This window comes from Sciurus carolinensis, chromosome 3 (assembly GCF_902686445.1).
Source record: "Sciurus carolinensis chromosome 3, mSciCar1.2, whole genome shotgun sequence".
NCBI classification, from domain to species: domain Eukaryota; kingdom Metazoa; phylum Chordata; class Mammalia; order Rodentia; family Sciuridae; genus Sciurus; species Sciurus carolinensis.
In genome coordinates, this window is record NC_062215.1 from 3,547,311 (window position 1) to 3,570,288 (window position 22,978).

General features: G+C 59.9%; 1 protein-coding gene across 1 annotated transcript in view; it reads left to right on the forward strand.

The window, feature by feature from the left end:
• Dnah17 (dynein axonemal heavy chain 17) overlaps nt 1–22,978 on the forward strand; it is a 113,712-nt gene that overhangs the window by 62,284 nt on the left and 28,450 nt on the right. The window contains exons 37-54 of the mRNA XM_047542791.1: nt 547–651; nt 3,375–3,532; nt 3,903–4,041; nt 4,206–4,433; nt 4,688–4,825; nt 5,815–5,974; nt 6,771–6,898; nt 7,664–7,812; nt 11,305–11,587; nt 11,678–11,851; nt 12,294–12,501; nt 12,854–13,019; nt 15,340–15,442; nt 16,130–16,277; nt 16,619–16,710; nt 18,582–18,743; nt 19,333–19,497; nt 21,488–21,679. Coding sequence (XP_047398747.1) covers nt 547–651; nt 3,375–3,532; nt 3,903–4,041; nt 4,206–4,433; nt 4,688–4,825; nt 5,815–5,974; nt 6,771–6,898; nt 7,664–7,812; nt 11,305–11,587; nt 11,678–11,851; nt 12,294–12,501; nt 12,854–13,019; nt 15,340–15,442; nt 16,130–16,277; nt 16,619–16,710; nt 18,582–18,743; nt 19,333–19,497; nt 21,488–21,679 — 2,898 coding nt within the window. The remainder of the gene's footprint in view (nt 1–546; nt 652–3,374; nt 3,533–3,902; nt 4,042–4,205; nt 4,434–4,687; nt 4,826–5,814; nt 5,975–6,770; nt 6,899–7,663; nt 7,813–11,304; nt 11,588–11,677; nt 11,852–12,293; nt 12,502–12,853; nt 13,020–15,339; nt 15,443–16,129; nt 16,278–16,618; nt 16,711–18,581; nt 18,744–19,332; nt 19,498–21,487; nt 21,680–22,978) is intronic.

Below are 22,978 nucleotides of genomic sequence, written 5' to 3' on the forward strand. Positions count from 1 at the left end.
GAAGTGAGCGCACCCTACATCTTCTATAGGCTGAGGTCTCTTGTTCCCCAGTTCTCTCCCCCTTATCTCTCCGTGCTGCCTATGTGACTAGACCCCCTTTTGCAGGTGAGATGCAAAAAGTGAGAAGCGACGGGCAGGGGGAGGGCCAAAGCGATTCAGCCAGGCAGGGGCCCGGGGGCATTGAGCAGCTCCTTGGTAAGGGCAGGTAGATGTGGTCATCAACGGACTCCAGAGGTCCTTACATCCCATTCTCCCAGGGGCAGTCTCCCACTTCCAGAGGCGGATGGCTTTCATGGCCTCCATTTCCTCCATTTGACTCAGCCTCCTATTTCTGCACTAACTGCCTGTCCCCAGTTCTGGCTTCACTGCCATCGCCGGGGTCAGGGGTGCAGGACACCCTCCTGGCACCCAGCTCTGCTGCGTGAGCCTGTTCTGGGATGTGCGCCTCCCGAAGTCCCCAGGCTGAGCCCGACCCTGCCCGGGGCCTCGGGAGCAGAGGCTGGGGGACGGACTCCTGCAGCTCCGCCTCCTCTCCTCTCCCCGCAGTCCTGTGGGAACATCTACAAGGGCCTGGCCCAGACAGGAGCCTGGGGCTGCTTTGATGAGTTCAACCGGATCTCGGTGGAAGTCCTGTCCGTGATCGCAGTGCAGGTGGGTCCCGCCCGCCCGGGTCAGGTAGGGCAGGGGCCACTCGCCGGCCGGGTTGTCTGGGCTTTCCACTGTCTCACCCACCAGAGGGACCCTGGCCCTGCCCGCCTGTAGCACTCCAGGCACAGGGCTGGTGTGGCAAGATGCGCCAGCCCCTCCCACCCCACCTGGCCCCCAGACCCACCAACAGACCTGGCACAGATGTGGCGCCACCTGCGTGACCAGGTACATGCAGGGGTGCTTGATTTGGGGGTATTAAGAGAAGAAGTCACAGTGAATCCCAGTTTTGCAGACCTTTGGCTCTACCTGGGATGCTGCTCTCAGGTCACAGCCTAGGCCCAGAATGTCAGACCCGCCACTTGGGCAGGTGATACCTGTGGCCAGAGAACAGGAGGTGAGGCAGAGACGGCCTGATTGGCTGCAGTTGGCGTCTGTCTTGTTTGAACCCAGTTTGAACAATTGACTGCTGGCAACTGAGAGTGTCTTGTCACAGGAGTAGGTGACGGTGGCCACACGTCACGTTAGCTTTCACTTCCCTCTGTACCTTTGAGCCAAACTTAAAATGCACATGGAGACGGCTGTAGACCAAGCAGTTCAATCCAACAGGGGAGAAGGACAAAGGGCTTTCCTGCAGGGATCGAGCGTGCTGAAAGGATAGCGGGGAAGGGAGAGAAGGAAGCAGGAGGGAGGAGATGTGCGTGTCCTTCGTGTCCTTCGGGAACACCCCTGGGCGGAGAGCACAGTCGGGCAGTGCGGAGCCTGAGGCAAGAAGCAGGGTCCTCAGATGGGGTGCCGCCCAAGACCAGAACCTCAGGCCCAGTGACAACTGAAAGGAAGCCGGTCAAAGACTAGGGACTCAGGCAGAGCTTTAACTGGGGCTAACCTCCAGGAGGGGAGAGCCCTCTGCCCCCTAAATAAGGGGAGGCCAGCCTTTTCCTGGGTGGCTGGGGTGGGCGGGGTCTGGGTGATGTTACCTCAGGAGGCGCTGAGGGGGCCTTGTCCTAGAGGGGACAGTCTCCACCTGCTGCTGGTCTGTCAGGCCTGCGAGCCTGTTCTGTTCCCCTCAGGGGTCACTGCTCACTTGGGGCGTGGTCTCACCATGGGGGATCTGCCTGCAAGGCCCACTGTTCCTGGAATCCAAAGCGATGCTGGTTTAGTGACTGGGGACTTGTGGCTCCTCTCCAGGCATCTGGAAGAGGACGTTGCCCTCTTCCCTTGGTGTCCCCAGTGTTGAAGGGGCGAGACTGGTTAGGTAAACTAGGGCTGCCAGCCTGCTTACCAGAGACAGACACGCCTGTGCAGAGCTGAGCGGGGCTCTGAGCAGACGCAGGAGAGGCAGAGATGCCGCTCGCCCTGCCGTAGTGCCCGGGAGCGGGCAGTCGGGCGAAGAGCGCTCTTCAGCAAGGGCGGCCCCCCAAAGGCCCGTTACGAGGGGGAGGGGGCTCCTCCGGTCCTTGTGGCTCTACTGTCCGACGGTCTTGAGTGAAGGCCACTGGAGAGTGTCTGCCTTTGCCCAGTGGTGTCCGCTGGCTGCCTGAGTTGGCTCCCGTATGTGGAGGAAGGTTCTGGATTTTTTTTTTTTTTTTTTTTTTTTTTTTGGTGCTGGGGATTGAACCCACGGTCTTGTGCTTACAAGGCAAGCACTCTTCCAACTGAGCTATCTCCCCAGCTCCAGGTTCTGGATTATAAAATCATAAAAGCCCCAGTGGTCCTGAGGCCTGCAGACTGCAGAGCCACTGGGCTCTCTGAGGCAAACCGAGGCAGCCTCCTGTGCAGATCAACACGGAGGTTCCAAAAGGAAAAGGAAGGGGGGCTGTCGGTGCTGAGACCCTCCCAACACCCCAACGCATGAGGGCTGGGCCCCTCAGGCTCACGGCCGGGGAGTTAACTCCCCTCAGTCTCTGTACGCCATCTTGGAATCTCTAAAATGGGCTGAGGACAGGTCCGTTGGTGGGATTGGAGCAAATGCAGGCAGAAGTTCCCCCTCCCTGCTCCTCCCTCCACATTGACTACCAGCCCTGGGACTGGATGGAGGCCAGTCAGGCAAGAACATGGGCCACCAGAGACCCTCCTCAGGGACCCGCCTCCCTGGTCCCCAGTGCATTTAGCAGTGTTTCTGCCCCATGCCAAAGTCGGTGGACAAACCCCAAAATCGTGCAGAGCCTGATTGAAGTACTGAGTATTTGCCGACACAAACAGAAGCAGGGACGGGAACAGAACGACAGGAGGGGCTTGGTGCAGGGGGAGGGGTCCCAGACCTGAGACTGCTGTGCAGACAGCAGGGAGAAGCCCCCGTGCCCCTGGCAAAGGGCCCTCTCGGCTCTGGGTGAGCGAGGCTGCCGCCGTGGGCATCGGGCGCCCCCCAGTGGTGACTCGGAAGTTTGCAGCCACTTTCTCCAGTTTGCAAAATCCAAATGCAGACCAGATCCCTGAAGTTCTGTATTTAACATAGTAAATGGCAGCAGATGGTCTCAGAGACTCTGTGACATGAAGGTGGCCACTGAGGGACCTCCCAAGGGGTCACCGCCAGAGTAGGAACAGATTCAGAAAGGACTGGAGCCAGAACAGTACTCGGTGAGGAAGAGGAGCAAGCGGCTGATCCTCGAAAGCCTGGATGCCTCAGAGTGACAGGAGCTGCCTCAGGTCACACGCTCTGTGGCGCTTTACCAAGTGACCCTCGAAGCTGGGCATTTCCATGCTGACGTGTCTGTGCACCAACCGTTTAGGTAAAATGTGTCCAGGACGCAATTCGGGCCAAGAAAAAGACGTTCAACTTCCTGGGAGAGATGATAAGACTGATCCCCACTGTCGGCATCTTCATCACCATGAACCCGGGGTACGCGGGACGCACGGAGCTGCCCGAGAACCTGAAGGCCCTGTTCAGGTGTGTGGCCCTGGGGAAAGGGGAGGGCAGTGGAGGAGGAGCAGGGGCTGAGCTGGGGACGGAGGAGATCAGCTCCTGGGAGGGGCACTGGCAGGCGGGCAGTAGGAAGGGCCCTTCTTCCAAAGCTCCGGGTCCTGCTGAGGTGAGAGGTCCCGGGGAGACTCCCTGGCTCATCCACGGGGCTCAGGAGAGTGGGTGGCGAGTGCAGGGCCCGGGGCACTGGGCAAGGGACAGGCGAGGTGGGGAGGGCAGCTGGGAGCTGGCTCGGCCCTGAAGGTGGCCAGTGCAGCAGCCCGCCTGGCGGGGGGCAGTGATCTGCCAGGGAAAGGGCGCAGGTGGGCGAGAAGCCGACAGCCGCCTGACCCCCCAGGCCCTGCGCCATGGTGGTCCCCGACTTCGAGCTGATCTGTGAGATCATGCTGGTGGCCGAGGGCTTTCTGGAGGCCCGCCTGCTGGCCAGGAAGTTCATCACACTCTACACCTTGTGCAAAGAGCTGCTGTCCAAGCAGGTGTGTCACGGGGTCCCGGGGCTCGCAGACGGCCTGGGAGGGTGCCTCGCGTCCCACGGCCACGCCGCCTCCATCCCGCCCCACTGGACCCAGAGCCACCCCGGGCCTGGCGGCACCGGCTGGCCAGCCCGGGGAGGCGCGTTCACGGCCACCTGCCCCCGCAGGATCACTACGACTGGGGCCTGCGAGCCATCAAGTCCGTGCTGGTGGTGGCCGGCTCTCTGAAGAGGGGCGACCCTGCCCGGGCAGAGGACCAGGTGCTCATGAGGGCCCTGAGGGACTTCAACATCCCCAAGATCGTGACCGACGACCTGCCCGTCTTCATGGGGCTGATCGGGGACCTCTTCCCGGCTCTGGACGTGCCTCGGAAGCGAGACCTGAACTTCGAGAAGGTAGGCGGTCACTCCTGGGCCGGCAGCTACCTGGCCAAAGCGGCTCTGGGGTAGGTGGCCCACGGTCATCCACCGAGCGCACCCCGCGCCTCCCTGGGCAGCCGCCCTCGCCCCTCTCGCCCTGCCGGCCCCACCCTCTCCCTGCCCAGGTCCACGAGGAGCTAGGATGGGGCTCCAGGCAGCGGGGCCTGCGGACGCTTCGCGGGGCAGCTCCCGAGCGGCCTCTCACTGAGAGCATGCCATGCGCCCCCCAGGTCATCAAGCAGAGCGTGGTGGAGCTGCGGCTGCAGGCCGAGGACAGCTTCGTGCTGAAGGTGGTGCAGCTGGAGGAGCTGCTGCAAGTGCGGCACTCGGTGTTCGTCATCGGGAACGCGGGCAGCGGCAAGTCCCAGGTCTGCTCGTGGCACGGCCAGGCAGGGTGGGCCGGGCAGGGTGGGCCGGGCAGGGTGGGCAGGGCAGAGACCCAGCAAGGGGCACCATGGCATCCCGGCCCCGAAAGAAATGCCTGGGCCAGGAAGGAGGAGGGCACCAGCAAGGCTCTGGTCCACCCAGGACACCCACCCTGGTCACAGGCCCCGCCCACGCCCTCCGGTCCCTGGCCAGGGCCCAGGCAAGGTGGAAAGTGACATCACGAATATCTGCAACCCTGGAAATTTTAGCCAGGCAGGTGGTCAGTAGGGTACTCACAGGACTAACTACTAGGCTGCTATTAAAAACCATTTCCAGGGCTGGGGAGACAGCTCAGTGGGTAGAGTGCTTGCCTTGCAAGCACAAGGCCCTGGGTTCAATCCCCAGCACCGCAAAAAAAAAAAAAAAAAAAAAACATTTCCAGCTGCCGGGGACCCAGCCCAGTGGTGACACTTGCCTAAGCATGCACCAGGCCCTGGGTTCAATCCCAGCATCACAGAATTCAAAAATAAATTCAAAAATCACTTCCAAAGATGAATAACATGGGGGAAGCTTGCAGCAAGTTGTTGTTTTTTTTTTCCCAAAAGGCAGAAACTGTTTAGAAATGGCTTCCTGAAAGGGCCGGTATCTACCCTCAGAACGCTTTCTCTGGGTTCAGGAATTGTGGGTGGCTCTCTTCCCTCGAGGACTTTGTTTTGCTTTGCTCTTTCCCACGAGCACGCACCACTTGCGTAAGGAAGAAGAAACGGATGTGGATTTGCCCGGACCTGAGCTTGGCCCAAGGGCTCTCGTGGTCTGCACGGGGGACGGGCCCCTTCACCCAGCCATTGTCTGGGCTGCAGACTCATCCCCACCCGCCCCACAGCACACCAGGTGCAGGGATCTCCTCACCGCTCACAGGAGGGCGTCCCACGCTGCCTGTGTGTCCTTGTGCAGGGGACATCGGGTCACACCTGACACCCCCCCTGGCCAGGTCCTCAAGTCCCTCAACAAAACCTACCAGAACATGAAGAGGAAGCCGGTGGCCGTGGACCTGGACCCCAAGGCTGTCACCTGTGACGAGCTCTTTGGCATCATCAACCCAGCCACCAGGGAGTGGAAAGACGGTAATGGAGGTGTGGCCTCAGGAGCAGGCTGTGGGGACCTGGCCGCCCTGGTCCTCTGGCTGGTCACCAGGCTCCCTACAGTGGCAATCACTGCGGCTCTGCCTGGAGAGGGCCCTCGGCAGGACTGTGGCCAGTGGGACCACACACACCGGGGAAGGGAAAGGGCCTCTGAGGACAGGGGACCACCAGGCGGAGAGGGAGCCAGAGGGGAGGGGAGGGTCCCGAGCCTGGACAGACAGGCCGTGCGAAGGTCACGCCTCTGTCCCTGGGCTCTGGGAAGGAAGCTCCTCCCGGACATGGCTCCGTGGGGTCTGTGCCCTCGGGGACCTGCCCACACCTCCCTCAGCGGGCGCTTCACGACTGGGAGCTGAGGGCTCCGGCGGGCCCCTCCCCTGCTCTGCCTCCTCCCGCTGCCGGGGCCCCTGGGGTGCTGCCCGGACCTCTGCAGCTGCCCTTGTCCCTCAGCTCTGCAGTGGCAAGGCTTTGTCCTCCGGGCTCTGTACCCCAGTCCCCCAGGCCCCCCGACGGGGAGAGCCCGCTGGCCCGTGTGGATGGAGGAGGCTCTGGGAGGAGCTGGGGCAGAGGGTGGGAGGCCGAGGGCACAGGGGACACAGGCAGGGCCTGGCGTGGGGAGAGCAGAGGGGGCAGCTGGGGCGGGGGGAGGAGGGAAGTGAGCCGCTCACCTCCTGTCCGAGGGCCTCCATGTCCCCCCAGGGGACAGGCGCCCATGAGAGACAGAGCGAGGCCAGAGAATGCTGAGGCGAGTGGCCCGGAGTGCCAAGGGCCCTTTGGCCTTTGGATGTGACCCGTCGCCTCCTCACAGGCCTGTTCTCCACCGTCATGCGGGACCTGGCCAACATCACTCACGACGGCCCCAAGTGGATCGTCCTGGATGGGGACATAGACCCCATGTGGATCGAGTCTCTCAACACTGTCATGGATGACAACAAGGTGAACCGCCCCAGGCCACCGTAGCAGGGACGATGAGGTCAACCAGCCACACGCACTTGGCCCTGCCCGAGGCCGGCACCCAGAATGGGCACAGAAGTCACAAGTGACAGAGGCCGCCTCGTCACTGCACAGACGGAGGACGCAGTTCCACATGCCCTTCCTCCGCGAGTGAGGATGGGGACAGTGTCCTCCAGCTTGTCCCTGGCACACGGAAAGGCCGGCTGGAGGCTGGGGAGGAGAAATGGGATTCAGATTTATCTTGAAGCAGTTTAGGATGATTCTTAGCCGGATGCAGTGCACACACCTGTGATCCCAGGGGCTCGGGAGGCTGAGGCAGGAGGATTGAAAGTTCAAGGCCAGCCTTAGTGAGGTCCTAAGCAACTTAGCAAGACCCTGTCTCAAAATGAAATATAAAAAGGGCTGGCGATGTGGCTCAGAGGTAGGGTGTTTGCCTAGCACGCAGGAGATCCTAGATCCCTCTCCAGCACCAGGGAAGGGAGGGAGGAAATCATTCTCATCCGGTAGAGGGAATGCAAGAATTTCTGGGGGTGGCAAGGGCCGTGGTTTTGGGGGGACGTTTCTACTCCTGTGCAGGTCCAGAGCTGTCCCCTCGCCAGGTTGGGAGAGGGGACTGGAGGCTAGGAAGGGCCCAGAGAACGGTGAGACCCCGTTCAGGGTGGGCACACGAGGCTCCCCACCTGCTCCTCCTCGTTCTGGACCCGGCGGGATGGTGCTCTGACCTCGCACGGCTGCCTCTCCCTCCAGGTCCTCACCCTGGCCAGCAACGAGCGCATCCCCTTGAACCGCACCATGAGGCTGGTGTTCGAGATCAGCCACCTGCGGACGGCCACCCCGGCCACCGTCTCCAGAGCTGGGATTCTCTACATCAACCCGGCAGACCTGGGCTGGAACCCGTGAGTGGCGTCTGGCTCTCCCGTTGCCACCGTGGCAGGGCACCGGAGGTGGGCCGTCCCGTCCCCCGTCCCTCCATGCGACAGTGGGCCAGTTCATTCCTTTCTTTCTCAATTGGCTCCTTATAACTACAATGCCTGCTCTTGCTTTTGTGGTCAGGGCAGTGAAAGAGCGAGGCAGGGACATGTGTAGTAAGTGACCCGAGTGTGCAGTGAAGCCACCTCGTCTGCACAAAGGGCTGGAGCCCCGAGCTCTAGGAAGGGGGAGCAGCTCGGCCCCGGGGAGTCCTCCAGGGGACGAGGTCAGGGCTGCACCCACAGCAGGGGAGCCCTGGAGGTGGACAAAATCCAGGTCAGCGTCCCGAGCATCCCTGGCGAGAACCAGCACTTACAGGGACATGGAGGGGGTGGGCAGGCAGAGGGGGCCCGTGACGACCTGAAGAAGAGAGCTGGCCGTGCTGGTGGATGATGGGCGATCACAGGGGAGGGAGAGGGAGACGCGGACTTAAGAAATGCTTGAAATCATGAGAAGCTGCAGGCTCTGCACTGGTCCAGGAGGCACGACTTCCCACCCGGACGCGTGGCCAGGGCTGGGCAGAGCAGCAGAATTTCAGGGCAACCAGAAGGGACAGCTTAGAGCAAATGACCTGCATCAGCCCAGGTAGAAACCCAGTGGTGTGTCCCCAAGCCAGAGGCTACTAGGAAGCACCTCCACGGAAGTGGTGTCTCACCCTCCATCCGCCCCTCCCACCCCTGGTTTCCGCACACGCTTTTGTGCTGGAGCCTCGCGTGTTCTGCACTGGGGAACTGGATTCTCCGGGAGGATCAGGAGTGAATAAGAGATGTTCCTACTGGGCGCGGTAGTGCACGCCTGTCAACTCAGTGACTCAGGAGGCTGAGGCAGGAGGATTGCAAATTTACAGCCAGCTCAGCAAAAGTGAGAGGCTAAGCAACTCAGTGAGACCCCATCTCTAAATAAAATACAACGTAGGGCCGGGGTGCTGCTCAGTGGCTGAGGGTTTGTGAGTTCAATCCCCGGTACCAAGAAGAGGGGGGGGTCCTTTTCTGAGCAAGGCTGACCCTGTGTTGGGGAGGCAGAGGAATCCAGTGAGATCCTGAGGTGGGACACACCCAGGTCGATGAGGTCCCAGAAGCCGGGGAGGGAAAACCTTGGGGAGGAGGTCAACAGGCGTGTGTCCAAGGACATGGGGCTGAGGCCAGGAAGGCTTGCCCAGGACCTGATGGCCAGGCGCACCCCGTAACTGGGGAGAGCAACTTGCAGGAGGCTGGGCAGAAGCCGGGGAGGGGCTGCGGGGGACTGGTGGGGAGCCCTGGAGTGAGGTTCTCTGGAACGGAGGCCGGGACAGAGCCGGGCAGAGCAGGGGCAAGATGGAGTGCGGTGCTGCAAGGTGAGCGCTGTGCTCTGGCTCAGGGAGCAGGCGCAGGCGGACCCAGGCGCACGCACGGTGGGGAGGGGAAGAGGTGGGGGGCTGGCGCTTGAGCCCCTCCCTACCGGACGCCCCACTGCGAGCGAGGCAGCTGGGTGAGGCCAGGGCTCCGGAGGACACGGGAAGAGAAAAGACGGACTCGCAGCTGACCTGCAGGGCTGGGAGCCACTGAGGCACCATCGTGCCCCCTTGTCCAGCAGCGCCTGCCCAGGTGCAGGGGCGTCCTGGGCTGCCACCACAGAGCCACACCCTGAACGTCCACTCACGGTGCTGCAGACCCGAGGTCCAGGCAGAGGCAGAGCTGGCTCCTCCCGAGGGTCTGGGGGAAGCTCGCCCCAGGCTCCCTTCCTGCTTCTGCGGCCACTGCGGCCACTGCGGCCCTCAGCCTCCTTGGCTGGCAGAGGCTGGCACTCCCACCTCTGCCTGGGTCTCCACACCCTCTCCAGCGTCCGCGCCCACCCTCCTCCGCACAAGGGCACCAGGCGCCGGGTGTAGGGCCCGCCCCAATCCAGGATGACCTGCGCTCACCACGTGCTCTCGCTGAGGTCTTGGTGGACATGTCTTTGGAGGGACGACCATTCTGCCCCTGGGGCACACTGAAGCTCTCAGGGTGGGCACAGGACTGGGCACAGGGACTGTGATGAGGTGGAGCTGCTGAGACAGGCGGTGGGACAGGAGGCAGGGAGAGAGGCGGAGCCGGCGTGGGCAGAGGCGGACAGGATGCAGGACAGCGCCCGTGGCCTGCTGGAGGAGAGCCCTGAGGTGGATGAGCAGCAGGCCCGGGGCCAGGCGGCAGGAGCAGCCCTCCCAGGCTGCTGCGGGGGAGGCAGGACACCCCAGGCCGGACGTGCCCAGCTGCTTCTGAACGGTGCCGGCCAGCCAGAGCTGCGGGCCACAGCACCCTCAGCCAGAGGGCGAAGCCGCCCTGCGGAGCGGCACCTGATGTCCCGCGAAGACACCTGGCCGAGGAGTGCAGCCCTTCACGGTGCCTGGCAGGGGACCCGCGGGCTTGGAGACACAGCCAGGTCAAGGTGCAGCCGGCGAAGCTTCCAGCCCTCAGTTCCCGGTCTGGCAGGGTTAGGGTTAGGGACAGGCAGGTGGGTGGGGGCTGCCTTGGGCAACGCGAGCTTCCTGCTTACGCCCGGGCATCCTGGAAATGACGCTCTGGCTGAGCTCACCGGCCCTCGGGGAGCCGATGCTATTTGTGCTCTTAGCAGATACTTACTTGGCACTTACCAGGCTCCCTTCTGTGAGCCTTAGAGACTGGCCCACGCATCCTTGCGCAGGGGCTGATGTAAACATGGCCCGGTCACTGATGAGAAAGCTGGACGCAGGCCTGTGGAGAAACTTGCCTCAGCTGCAGCTGGCCACAGTTCAACCCACTCAAGCCCAGGCAGTCCGGCTACAGCACCCAGGCCCCACGCCACTATGGCAGGGAGGGACTGTGTACCAGGCGACCCAGGGGTTCCTCAGGGGACTCTTCCACTGAACATGACAAATTCAACTCTTAACCAACTGAAGCCAGACAGCCACACACTCAAGTCCGTAAGCAGGTGCTTCAGGCATGGCTGGGTCCAGAAGTCCAAATGACAATGAGATGTCCCTGCTCTCCTCCTCCCAGTCCTCTTCTTCTCTCCTTTTTCTTCCTTCCATCCCCACTTCTTCCACCCCTGCAGGTGATGTCATGAGAGCTTTCTCCTCTCTTGTCTCCGTCCCGGCCCTCAGTATGATCTTTGTGTGGGGGCAGAAGTGTAGTGGCAAGAATGGCTCCCAGTTGTTCTGGGCTTACCGAGCACCCCACAGCCAGCAGTCGGGGAGAACACTGACCCCACCAGCCCAGCAGCCTCATCAGACCCTCTTAGGGTCTGCAGCAGCCCCAAGGGTACCCTTGTTTGGACCCACATAGGAGTAGCCGGGCTGCCCTGGCCCTGCCTCTGTGGCCACCCCCTCAGAATCATGTGGAAGGACATGGTGCATTTGCCACAGGGAGACCGCTGGGTGGACCCAAAGCAGCAGCCGCTGACACCCAGGCTGCCCTGTCTCCCAGGGTGGTGAGCAGCTGGATCGAGAGGCGCAGGGTGCAGTCAGAGAAGGCCAACCTGACCATCCTCTTCGACAAGTACCTGCCCACGTGCCTGGACAAGCTGCGCTTTGGCTTTAAGAGGATCACGCCGGTGCCCGAGATCACCATCATCCAGATGATCCTGTACCTGCTGGAGTGCCTGCTCACCGAGAGGAACACGCCGCCCGACTCCCCCAAGGAGCTCTACGAGCTCTACTTCGTGTTCGCCTGCTTCTGGGCCTTCGGTGGCGCCATGTTCCAGGACCAGGTGACGGGCGTGGCGGGACCCCGCTGCGGAGCCCGGGCCAGCCCCGCTTAGCTGGGTCTCGTGTGCGTGTGTGCTTTTGTCTTTCAACAGCTGATAGATTACCGAGTCGAGTTCAGCAGGTGGTGGGTCAATGAGTTCAAGACTATCAAGCTGCCCTCTCAGGGAACAATTTTTGACTACTACATCGATCCAGACACCAAAAAGTTCCTACCATGGACAGACAAAGTGCCCGCCTTTGAGCTGGATCCCGACATCCCACTGCAGGTAACCCCAAAGCAGAGGCCGGGAGCAGAACTCGGGGTCCCACCCACATGCTCAGGCACCTGCCCAAATGCAACCAGTCCTCCCCAGTAGCCCTCCTGAAGTGACGCAGGGGAATTTAGAGGTCTGGCGAGAGCCGGTGACCTACTGTGATCCCAGTACTCGGGAAGTGGAGGCAGGAGGATGGCAAGTTCCAGGCCAGCCTCAGCAACTTAGTGAGGTCCTAAGCAACTTAGAAAGACCCCGTGTCAAAGGAAAAAGGGCTGGGGGTGTGGCCAATGGGAAAGTGCCCTGAGTTCAATCCCCGGTACAAAAAAAAGAAGAAAGAACCTCTTCAGACGTGCCCACTGGTGAGGAGGAGCTGCCTGATTTGCTGTCTGAGGCAGCTCCCCATGCCCTCTGCTCTCCTCCCCTCCCTCCGGTTCCCCTACCGCTCCCACCCCAGGCCTCTCTGGTCCACACCACGGAAACCATCCGCATCCGCTACTTCATGGACCTGCTCATGGAGAAGTCCTGGCCGGTGATGCTGGTGGGGAACGCGGGCACTGGGAAGTCGGTGCTGATGGGGGACAAGCTGGAGAAGCTAAGCACAGACGAGTACCTGGTGCAGGCTGTGCCCTTCAACTTCTACACCACCTCGGCCATGCTGCAGGGTGAGGGCCGCGGACACAGCATGCCGGGTCCACAGCTGCCGCCCCCATCCCGACCTGCCTCCCTGCCGGCCTTAGGCCAAGGGGACAAAGATGCTGGTCCCTGGGACTGGCAGCCCCAGGTGGTGGTCCCAGATTCCTGCACTCTTGCCTCCTGGGTTCTGTTTGCTCTGGGCCTCGGGAGAGCCCAGGCGCCATCGTGACCCCTGCCTGCTTCCCTCGGAGTCCCCTGGAGAGCCATTCCCTGGGCAGCTGCATTCGGTGGCCATGACCCTGGACAGCTCCCACTGACTTTCCTCCCTGAGGCGGGTAGGGCGCAGGACTGGGGCAATGGTGGATCCCTTGCCCTCCCCAGGGGTGCTCGAGAAGCCCCTGGAGAAGAAATCGGGGAGAAACTACGGACCGCCGGGCACCAAGAAGCTGATCTACTTCATCGACGACATGAACATGCCCGAGGTGGACAAGTACGGGACGGTGGCGCCGCACACCCTCATCCGACAGCACATGGACCACGGGCACTGGTGAGGCCGGCCGTGGGGTGGAGCCAAGGGCTAAGGGTGGGGCTGTGGGCGGAGCCAGGACTATGAGTGGGGCTAAGGGGCGGGGCCAGAGTTGTGGGTGGGGCTGTGGGTGGGGCCAAAGGCTGTGGTTAGGGATGTGGGGCGGAGTCACCGAGCACTGCTAAAGGCTGTGGACGGCAGGAGGCGGAGCCACGGGCCAGCAGAGGGCAGAGGCCAGAGGGCAGAGGGCCACAGGGTCAAGGGCCATGGAGGCCGTGGCATGGAGTGCAAGTGGCAAAACCGCATAGGGCTCCCGAGACCCCTGGGCGCACCAGACGGAGCGCTACGTCTTTGGAAAGATCAGGATCTTCGGTTCATCTTCTCTCTCAAGATCAGCAGGTAGCCCAGGCCAACCCGGTCGTTCCAATACCAGAGGCACCCAGAGGCCAGGCAGTGGTTCCAGGAGCCCGCCGAGGGCTTGGGCTGCCTGCTCCAGGTCCGGGCCCTCACGAGTGGCAGGGCCAATACCACGGCTCGTCTTCCCCCCTGAACAGCACGGCGCACAGAGCTCCCGCCGTACCACCTGCAGGACTGCCCTGGAGCTGTGGGCGCTGCAGGCTGGCGTGTGTGGACGCCTGTGAGAGGGACGCGCTTCCGGGAGCCGACACAGCCAGCCAGGGTGGCCGCTCCTGCAGGGACTGTGGGCAGGACATCTCCGAGGAACAGAAAGTGGTGTGGGCGGGGAAGTTGAGGGCACCAAGACAGGAGTGGAAAGTGGGAGGAAGGTGGGGCCAGCAGGCCCCTCAGGGGTTCTCCATGGGGCTTACGAGGGCTCAGCTGTGCCCACCCAGGCCCCTTCCAAGCCCTGGGAGTGGCCTCACACGGTCAAGCACTCCAGTAAAATCTGCTGAGATTCTGGTGTTCTTCAAGAGGGCCCCCAAGTGGCTAAGCACGGGCCACACCGGGTCCACGGCTGCCCCGAGATGAACCTGAAGGACCTTTGGTGACGGGGGTCAGGCCTGAGTTTTAAAAGGATTCCTCTGGAGTTTCATGTCCAGGTGGCCCCGTGACGACAGGCGGGCGTGTCAGGAACAGTAGGAAAAGGCGCTTGTGGAAGAAAGGCCAGCCCCTAGCTCACCTGACCCAGACCCCCAGGCGGGAGGTCAATTGTGAGGTTCACCTATGTGACCCCAGCAAGGGCAGCAGCGGGGAAGAAGTCCCAAAGGCAAACATTCAACAGCTGCGATCAACACTGGAATCAAGGAATCTTGTTCAACTCAGGACACAGTGAGCAGAGGACAGCCAGCACAACAGGAGGAAACAGCTCGGAGGGTCAACACTGGACACACAAGGACTTCCTGTAGGTCCTCAGGAGGCAGCAAGCCTGCAGAAAGGAATGCATTATGGAGCAGAGCAAAAAGTAACGGGAACCCAGAAAGATCACCCAGGTTGCCTCAGGAAGATGCCCCGCCAGTACCCAGGCACCAGGAGGACGCCCACCAAGCAGCAATGCTGGCAGTGACCAACATGCCCACGGGCAGTAAGCACTTGTCACACGCTGACTGTGTCCAGGTACCAGTCCCAGCGTCCCTCCAGGGACTCATGCAGTCTCACAGGGATCCCTTGCACAGTATGACTATCAAGGCCCTTGCCGGGCACAGTGGTGCACGCCAGGAATCCCAGCAATTCAGGAGGCTGAGGTAGGAGGACTGCAAGTTCAAGGCCAGCCTCAGCAACTCAGGGAGACCCTAAGCAACTTAATGAAACCCTGTCTCAAAATAAAAAGGACTGGGGATGTGGCTCAGTGGTAGAGAAACTCAGTGGTAGAGCACCCTGGGTTCAATCCCCAGTTTAAAAAAAAAAAAAGAATACCGAGGCGCACAGAGGTTAGCCAACTTATCCAGCACCCTGATGTGCCTCTGGGAAGGAGCTAGGATGTGACCCCAGGCCTGCACTAAGGGACATTCTTCTGCCTCCTGTTTCAAATTTTTTCTTGAAATGCCAGATGTGGAGATGCACACCTGTAATCTCAGTGACTCGGGAGGCTGAGGCAGGAGGACTGCAAGTTCAAGGCCAGCCTGGGCAACCTACTGAGAACCTGTCTCCAAATAAAAAATCAAAAGGGCTGGGGGTGTGACTCAGTGGCAGCACACCCCTGGGTTTAATCCCCAATATAAAAAAATGTCATTTTTTTTCCCTTGAAAGCATGAGGTAAACTTGGCCGTTTGTCGTGCAGTTGGTTTTACTGAGATTCTTTCTTCAGCCACATGCAGGGCACTCCTGGGAGCGGGTAGGCAGGGGTGCTCCTCGGGCTGTGGTCATGCTGGTTTCCCTGGCACAGGTACGACAGGCAGAAGCTGACGTTGAAGGACATCCATAACTGTCAGTACGTGGCTTGCATGAACCCCACCGCCGGATCCTTCACCATTGACCCAAGACTGCAGGTTAGCAGAAATCAAACTCCCATTGGCCCACTGCCCTGGGTCTGAGGCTGGTTTTGTCAATTGAGAATAAAAGCATTGGTTTGGCGTGTTCTCTGGAGCATTCCCTGGCCTGTCAGAATGTCAGGAGATTGAGGGAGGCCGGAGGACAAGAGACTAGCCAGCCCTTCTTATGACCCCATAGGGCTGCCATAATTAGCAAATAAACATGTGGGCACCCAGCTAAATCTGAATTCCAGCTATGCCACAAATGCCCTTTTTAGTATAAACCGTCCCAAATATCGTATGAGGCATACTTCAACTAAAAAAGGTATTTGTATTTGCGGCATATCTGAAGCTGGGATTTAATAGGACACCCAGCATCCTGTCTGCACCTCTGCTCAGACGGTCTCAACCCTAAATTATGGAAGCATGTGGAGACCTGAGGTGCCAACCCAGGCCCCCACTCTGAGCCACACTCTGCCCCTGCAAATGCTTCTTGACAGCATGAAGTACGTGTGGCCATTTCACATCCAATCAATAGTTAACGTGATTTCACCTGCAAGGCACAAAGAGGGAAACTGTCCACCCTGACCATGTCCCAAAGATGTCAGATGGTGAGGACAGGGCCTCCTCGCCCAGGAAGGTGGCGTGGCCACCAGGTGGTCCCCTAGAGCTGCCTGACGGAAGTTTCCGTTTCTTCCGGGACAGCGTCACTTCTGCGTGTTTGCCGTGAGCTTCCCTGGCCAGGAGGCCCTCATGACCATCTACAGCACGATCCTGATACAGCACCTGTCCTACCGCTCCGTCCCCATGGCGGTTCAGAGGATGAGCAGCCAGCTGGTGGCTGCGGCCCTGGGTAAGCTGCCAGCCTCCCCCCTCACCTGCCAGTGAAGCGACTGCTTTATGGGGCTGATGGCTCTTCATATTTCCCCCTGGTAAATATTTTATTTATACTTTGGAATCAATATTTCTTAAACGATGCTGTGTTTCAGCAGGAGATAGGTGAACTAAACTGCTTCAGGGGGAGGTGGAGGACAGAAACCCAGCCATGATTCAGTGCAGCAGCAGGCTCCCCCTCCTTCATTTCTTACTTAAATCGTCACCATTTCACCGTCCATTTGCTGTAGAAACTTTGAGCTCTGTGCTTCCTGAGGCCATTAGGAGCACATCAGAATCGATGTCTTTTTCCCCTGACAGCCTTGCATCAGAAAGTCACATCAACATTTCTTCCCACGGCCATTAAGTTTCATTATGTCTTCAACCTCAGGGACCTCTCCAATATTTTCCAGGTACTGCTCTGTTAGCTTTATGTCAGACCACCTGTGGTCACGTCCTTGGCCCTTAGTGCCCTCTTCCTCTGCCACTCTCACAAGAGAAGGCAAAGTGAGTGCAGATTGATGGTGGTGGTGATGGCGATGGTGATGTGATGATGGTGATTGTAATGGTGGTTGTGATGGTCATGATGATGGTGATGATGGTGATGATGGTGATGGTAGTGATGGTGATGATAGTGATGGTGGTGATGATGGTGATGGTAGTGATAATGGTGATGTAATGATGATGGTGGTTATGGTGGTGGTTTTAGTGATGGTGATAATGAACATGGTGATGATGGTGGTGGTGATGATAGTGATGGTGATGATAGTGATGGTGATGGTGATAGTGATGGTGATGGTGATGGGGATGGGGATGATGGTGGTAATAATGATGGTAGTCATGGTGATGATGGTGATGATGGTGGTGGTTGTAGTGATGGTGATAATGATAATGGTAATAGTGGTGGTGATAGTGATGGTGATATGGTGACAATGGTAGTGATGGTGAGGATGATGGTGATGGTGGTGATGGTGGCAACGATGGTGATGATGATGACTATGGTGATTGTGGTGAGGGTAATGATAGTGGTGATGGTGATGATGGTGACAATGGTAGTGATGGTGATGATGGTGATGGCGATGATGGTGATGGTGATGATGGTGGTCATGGTGATGATGGTAGTAATAGTGATGGTGAGGATGGTGACAGTGGTAGTGATGGTGATGATGGTGGTCATGGTGATGATGGTAGTGATGGTGAGGATGGTGACAATGGTAGTGATGGTGAGGATGGCAATGATGGTGATGGCAATGACTATGATGATTGTGGTGAGGGGAATGATGGTGACGATGGTGGTGATGGTGACGATGGTGGTGATGGTGACAATGGTGATGATGGTGATGGTGATGATGGTAGTGATGGTGATGGTGATATGGTGACAATGGTAGTGATAGTGATGATGGTGATATGGTGACAATGATAGTATGGTGAGGATGGTGGTGATGATGGACAATGGTAGTGATGGTGATGGTGAGGATGATGGTGATGGTGAGGATCTGCTGCTGCTGATGGTGACCATGTTCCTTCTCATCTGTTGGCTGCTTGGTCTGAGTCAGGCATTGGGTTTGGTCACTTAAACTCCCATTTCTCCTCCAAGCAACACATAAAGTTGGTGCTTTTAATACTGCTTCACAGAGGGGAAACTGAGGCTCAAGGAGGCTAAGTCCCGCCTGTGTCCTCCCACTCTGCCAGCTTGCTGCAGCCCCACGCCCTCCATCTCCCTGCCCTGCTCACGGCACTCCTAGCACACACCATAGCAGGCCATTTCCTTGTTACTTTGTCCACCTGCCTCCATCTCTTCTCTAGAACATACCTGCCACAAAGACAGGGTCTGTCTTGCCATCACAGCCCAGAGCCCAGAGGGTGCCTGGTGAGTAGCAGACCCTCGACAAGGGTCTTGTTGAGCTTGCTGGAGGTTACTTGGCTAGTATGTGGCTGATCCAGGACTGGACCCAAGCACTTGCACCTTCAGCTCTGGGGCCTTTGATAATCTGGTTTCCCCCACTGGTGAGCCTCCCTTGTCCCTTGTCTCTCGTGCTCCCCATTGGAGAATGAGTCCCTGACCCTGTGAGGAAGTTCCCTCATCTTCAGGAGGCCGACGCGCCCCCTGGCCTGGACGCGCATGACCTCAGTGACAGGTTGGCCCCGGGTGAGGGTGCAGAGGTGCCGGTAGCTCCGCAGGTGCCTCCCGGGAAGCAGCCTCCTCTACCGTGCCTCTGTGCTCAGAGTGAGGCTTCCCCTCCCAATGCAGCAGAAGGTGCTGACCACCCTGTGTTTGGGGCAGGGCCTCTTGTTTTCCACAGCAGAGATTCTGAAGATCCCACTGGACCTTGTCCGCCTTTGGCTGCACGAGGCCGAACGAGTGTATGGTGACAAAATGGTTGATGAGAAAGACCAGGAAACGCTGCACAGAGTCACCGTCGCCTCCACCAAGAAATTCTTTGATGTAAGTCAAGCCCCCAGGTCCCTCTGCTGAGCCCAGGGAGGCTCCACGGGTGAATGGAGTGCCTGTGGCCGGCGGTAGTGGTAGTCCTCTCGGAAGAGCCCCTGGGGTGGGGATGACCACGGGTGGTCCCATGGGATGGCTCAGCCACAAGACAGTGGATCCAAGTGAGGAGGAGCTGGCGGCTGGGGTGGGATGCACCCTCCATCCCCAGCCTCGAGCCTCGTGCCTCGCTCTGTGTCCTGGGTTTGGGGTGCAGTGGATTTCTCCACGGTTTTCACTGGTGCGTCGTAGCTGTGCACAGTCATGAGAGGTGCTATTACATCCCTGCCCTGCGCACAGGGCCGCCGTACAGTTTGGCCAATGTCACTCCCCGGGGCAGTTTCTCAGTCCCGTCCATTCCTTCTGCACAGGGGGGATTGGATCATCGCACCAGGGATTTTTGCCCTGGTTGGGGTGCTGACGACAGCCATGGTTTGCGTCCCTGGCAGCCTAAGGCCTCCCAGCCACCTTAGCAAAGTCCTCAGGACACCCTTTGCTCTCTGTGCCCAGGGAGGGCAAAAAACACCAGTGTCTTGTCTCTCGTTTCTAGGAACTTGGTGAGGAGCTCATGTTTGCCAAACCGAATATCTTCTGCCACTTTGCCCAAGGGATTGGCGATCCCAAATACTTCTACGTGACTGACGTGCCCTATCTGAACAAGCTCCTGGTGGACGTCCTGGACAGCTACAACGAGGTCAATGCCGTCATGAACTTGGTGAGTGGTGCCAGAGCTGGTGGCACAGGCTGGGGACCCGCCAGGAGGAGACCCTCTCCTGCTCCCACACTGACCACCAGGAGGAGACCCCTCTCCTGCTCCCACACTGACCACCAGGAGGAGACCCTCTCCTGCTCCCACACTGACCCACCAGGGGGAGACCCCTCTCCTGCTCCCACACTGACCCACCAGGAGGAGACCCCTCTCCTGCTCCTACACTGACCCACCAAGAGGAGACCCCTCTCCTGATCCCACACTGACCACCAGGAGGAGACCCTCTCCTGCTCCCACACTGACCCACCAGGGGGAGACCCCTCTCCTGCTCCCACACTGACCCACCAGGAGGAGACCCCTCTCCTGCTCCTACACTGACCCACCAAGAGGAGACCCCTCTCCTGATCCCACACTGACCACCAGGGGGAGACCCCTCTCCTGCTCCCACACTGACCCACCAGGAGGAGACCCCTCTCCTGCTCCTATACTGACCCACCAAGAGGAGACCCTCTCCTGATCCCACACTGACCACCAGGAGGAGACCCTCTCCTGCTCCCACACTGACCACCAGGAGGAGACCCTCTCCTGCTCCCACACTGACCCGCCAGGAGGAAACCCCTCTCCTGATCCCACACTGACCACCAGGAGGAGACCCCTCTCCTGCTCCCACACTGACCCACCAGGGGGACACCCCTCTCCTGCTCCCACACTGACCACCAGGAGGAGACCCTCTCCTGCTCCCACACTGACCCACCAGGGGGACACCCCTCTCCTGCTCCCACATTGACACACCAGGGGGACACCCCTCTCCTGCTCCCACACTGACCACCAGGAGGAGACCCCTCTCCTGCTCCCACACTGACCACCAGGAGGAGACCCTCTCCTGCTCCCACACTGACCCACCAGGGGGAGACCCCTCTCCTGCTCCCACACTGACCCACCAGGAGGAGACCCCTCTCCTGCTCCTACACTGACCCACCAAGAGGAGACCCCTCTCCTGATCCCACACTGACCACCAGGAGGAGACCCTCTCCTGCTCCCACACTGACCCACCAGGGGGACACCCCTCTCCTGCTCCCACATTGACACACCAGGGGGACACCCCTCTCCTGCTCCCACACTGACCACCAGGAGGAGACCCTCTCCTGCTCCCACACTGACCCACCAGGAGGAGACCCCTCTCCTGCTCCCACACTGACCCACCAGGGGGAGACCCCTCTCCTGCTCCCACACTGACCACCAGGAGGAGACCCTCTCCTGCTCCCACACTGACCCACCAGGGGGACACCCCTCTCCTGCTCCCACACGGACCCACCAGGGGGAGACCCCTCTCCTGCTCCCACACGGACCCACCAGGGGGAGACCCCTCTCCTGCTCCCAGAGCAACGCCCCAGGGCACGGGGGCCATGGGTGCCTGAAGCCACTGAGGGCGCCAGTCCCTGCGTGGTCTCCGGTTTCCCCACACGCACATACAACAAGGCCTCGTTTACAAAGTAGAGCTGGGAGCGGTGGCCCACCTGGAGTCCCAGCTGCTGGGAGCTCAGGCAGGAGGCGGGCAGGTTCAAGGCCAGCCTGTGCCACTCGGCAAGACCCTGTCCCAAATCAAATAAAAAGGGCCGGGGGTGCAGCTCAGTGGCAGAGCACCCCTGGGTTCCATCTCCAGCACCAGAAAAAAATAAATCAGACCCACTAAGAAATTAATAATAATAACCAACAATAAGATAGAATAATTATAACATTATACTGCAATAAAAGTTATTTAAAACTTAATAACTAGTTATTTCTGTAACTTTCCACTTGATATTTTCGGTAACTGAAACTTTACAAAGTGAAACCACAGCTGAGGGGGGCACGATGTGCCCGTCTGAATGGCACCCGGTGGCTTCGTGGCTCCCAGCGGGGATCCCAGGGTGTCACCGTAGCAAGGCGCAGCCCGCCAAAGGGCTGGCAGCTCTGCGCGCTGGGCGGGCATCCTACGTGAGCCGGGTCTCCTCAGGTGCTGTTCGAAGACGCTGTGGCCCACATCTGCAGGATCAACCGCATCCTGGAGTCCCCCCGGGGCAACGCCCTGCTGGTGGGCGTGGGCGGCAGCGGGAAGCAGAGCCTCTCGCGCCTGGCCGCCTACATCAGTGCCCTGGACGTGTTCCAGATCACCCTCAAGAAGGGCTATGGCATCCCGGACCTCAAGGTGAGCTCACTGCAGCCGGCTGCCCTCGGTGTCACCAGGGCGTGTGCTCGGCCCTGCCACGGGGTGACGCTGTTGGGAAGAGGCTCGCCCTCCCGGGGAACCGCGGCAAAGCCTGTCCGCCCAGAGCAGGCCACTGGGGTGCTGGAGGAGACCGGGACTCCAGACCGAGAACGCTGCACTCAGGTCTCCCTGCCTCGCGCCAGGGCTGCCTCTGTGGGTCCCCTAGGGCCCCGCGCACTCTGCCCCTGGCAGGCGCTGGCTGGGTGGCCTGCCTGGCACTGGTGGGAGCACAGCCAGAGGGCACGCTCGGGCGCAGGGTCTGCGCACGGAAGCCCCCGTGGGGACTGCAGGAGGTGAGGCCGGGTGGACCCCGACTCCACCCTCCGGCTTCCGTGCCCTCTGCCCTCTGCCCTCTGGCGGCTCCGGCCTTTTCATTTTTTAGCGTGTCAAAAGGCATGGAACTCAAGGCTTGCTTTTGACCTCAGGTGGGCCCCAGTCAGCTGCTCCACAGGAGGAGCCTCGGTGTTGCTCTGAGCAGACTTCAGGGACTTGGGCTCACTTCCACGGGAGAGGACCAGGAACTCGGGGTGCCCGTGGGGGCGTTTTTAACACGACGGAGGCCCGTGGGTCTTATCAAAGATAAATTGAAGTGGGGGGCAGTGACACACCTGTAATCCCAGCTGTCAGGAGGCTGAGGCCGGAGGGTTGCAAGTTCAAGGTCAACCTGGGCAACTTAGTGAGGCCCTGTTTCAAAAAATAAAAAAAGTCCTGGGGGTGTAGCTCAGGAGTGGTGCACACTGGGTTCAATTCCCAGGAGCAAAAGTGATTAATTAATTAATCGGATACCACAGGTAAACAAGTCACTAAAGCCCTGGATCATCCTGGCAGACGTTTCTTGGTGTGTACACACAGGGAAATTGGCAAATTGTTTTCCAAAATGGCAGGCGATTCAAACCCTGCAAACTGCTCTTGGTTGTGCTTGCTCTGCGCTGAGACTTCTGGAATTAAAGTCGTTGCGACCTCTTTGTACCTGCCGGGCCCTGGACGGAGTCAGGCCGCGTGGGGCCCCCTCAGGGCCAGTCACGGCGCTGCAGGGTTGGTCTCCCGGTCCAGGCCTGCGTGTGTTTGCCGGGGGCCTCCTCCAGGGAGTCCACCCGAGGCGCCGCTGGGCTCTTGCCTTTGCGCGCGTGGTAACCTGTGGTGACAGAGATTCACCTTGCAGCCAGCTTCAGTGCAGCACAGTGGCCTCAGTGGCTTCACAGGGCTGGTTCTCACCCGTGCCCACCCCAGGACCCTCTG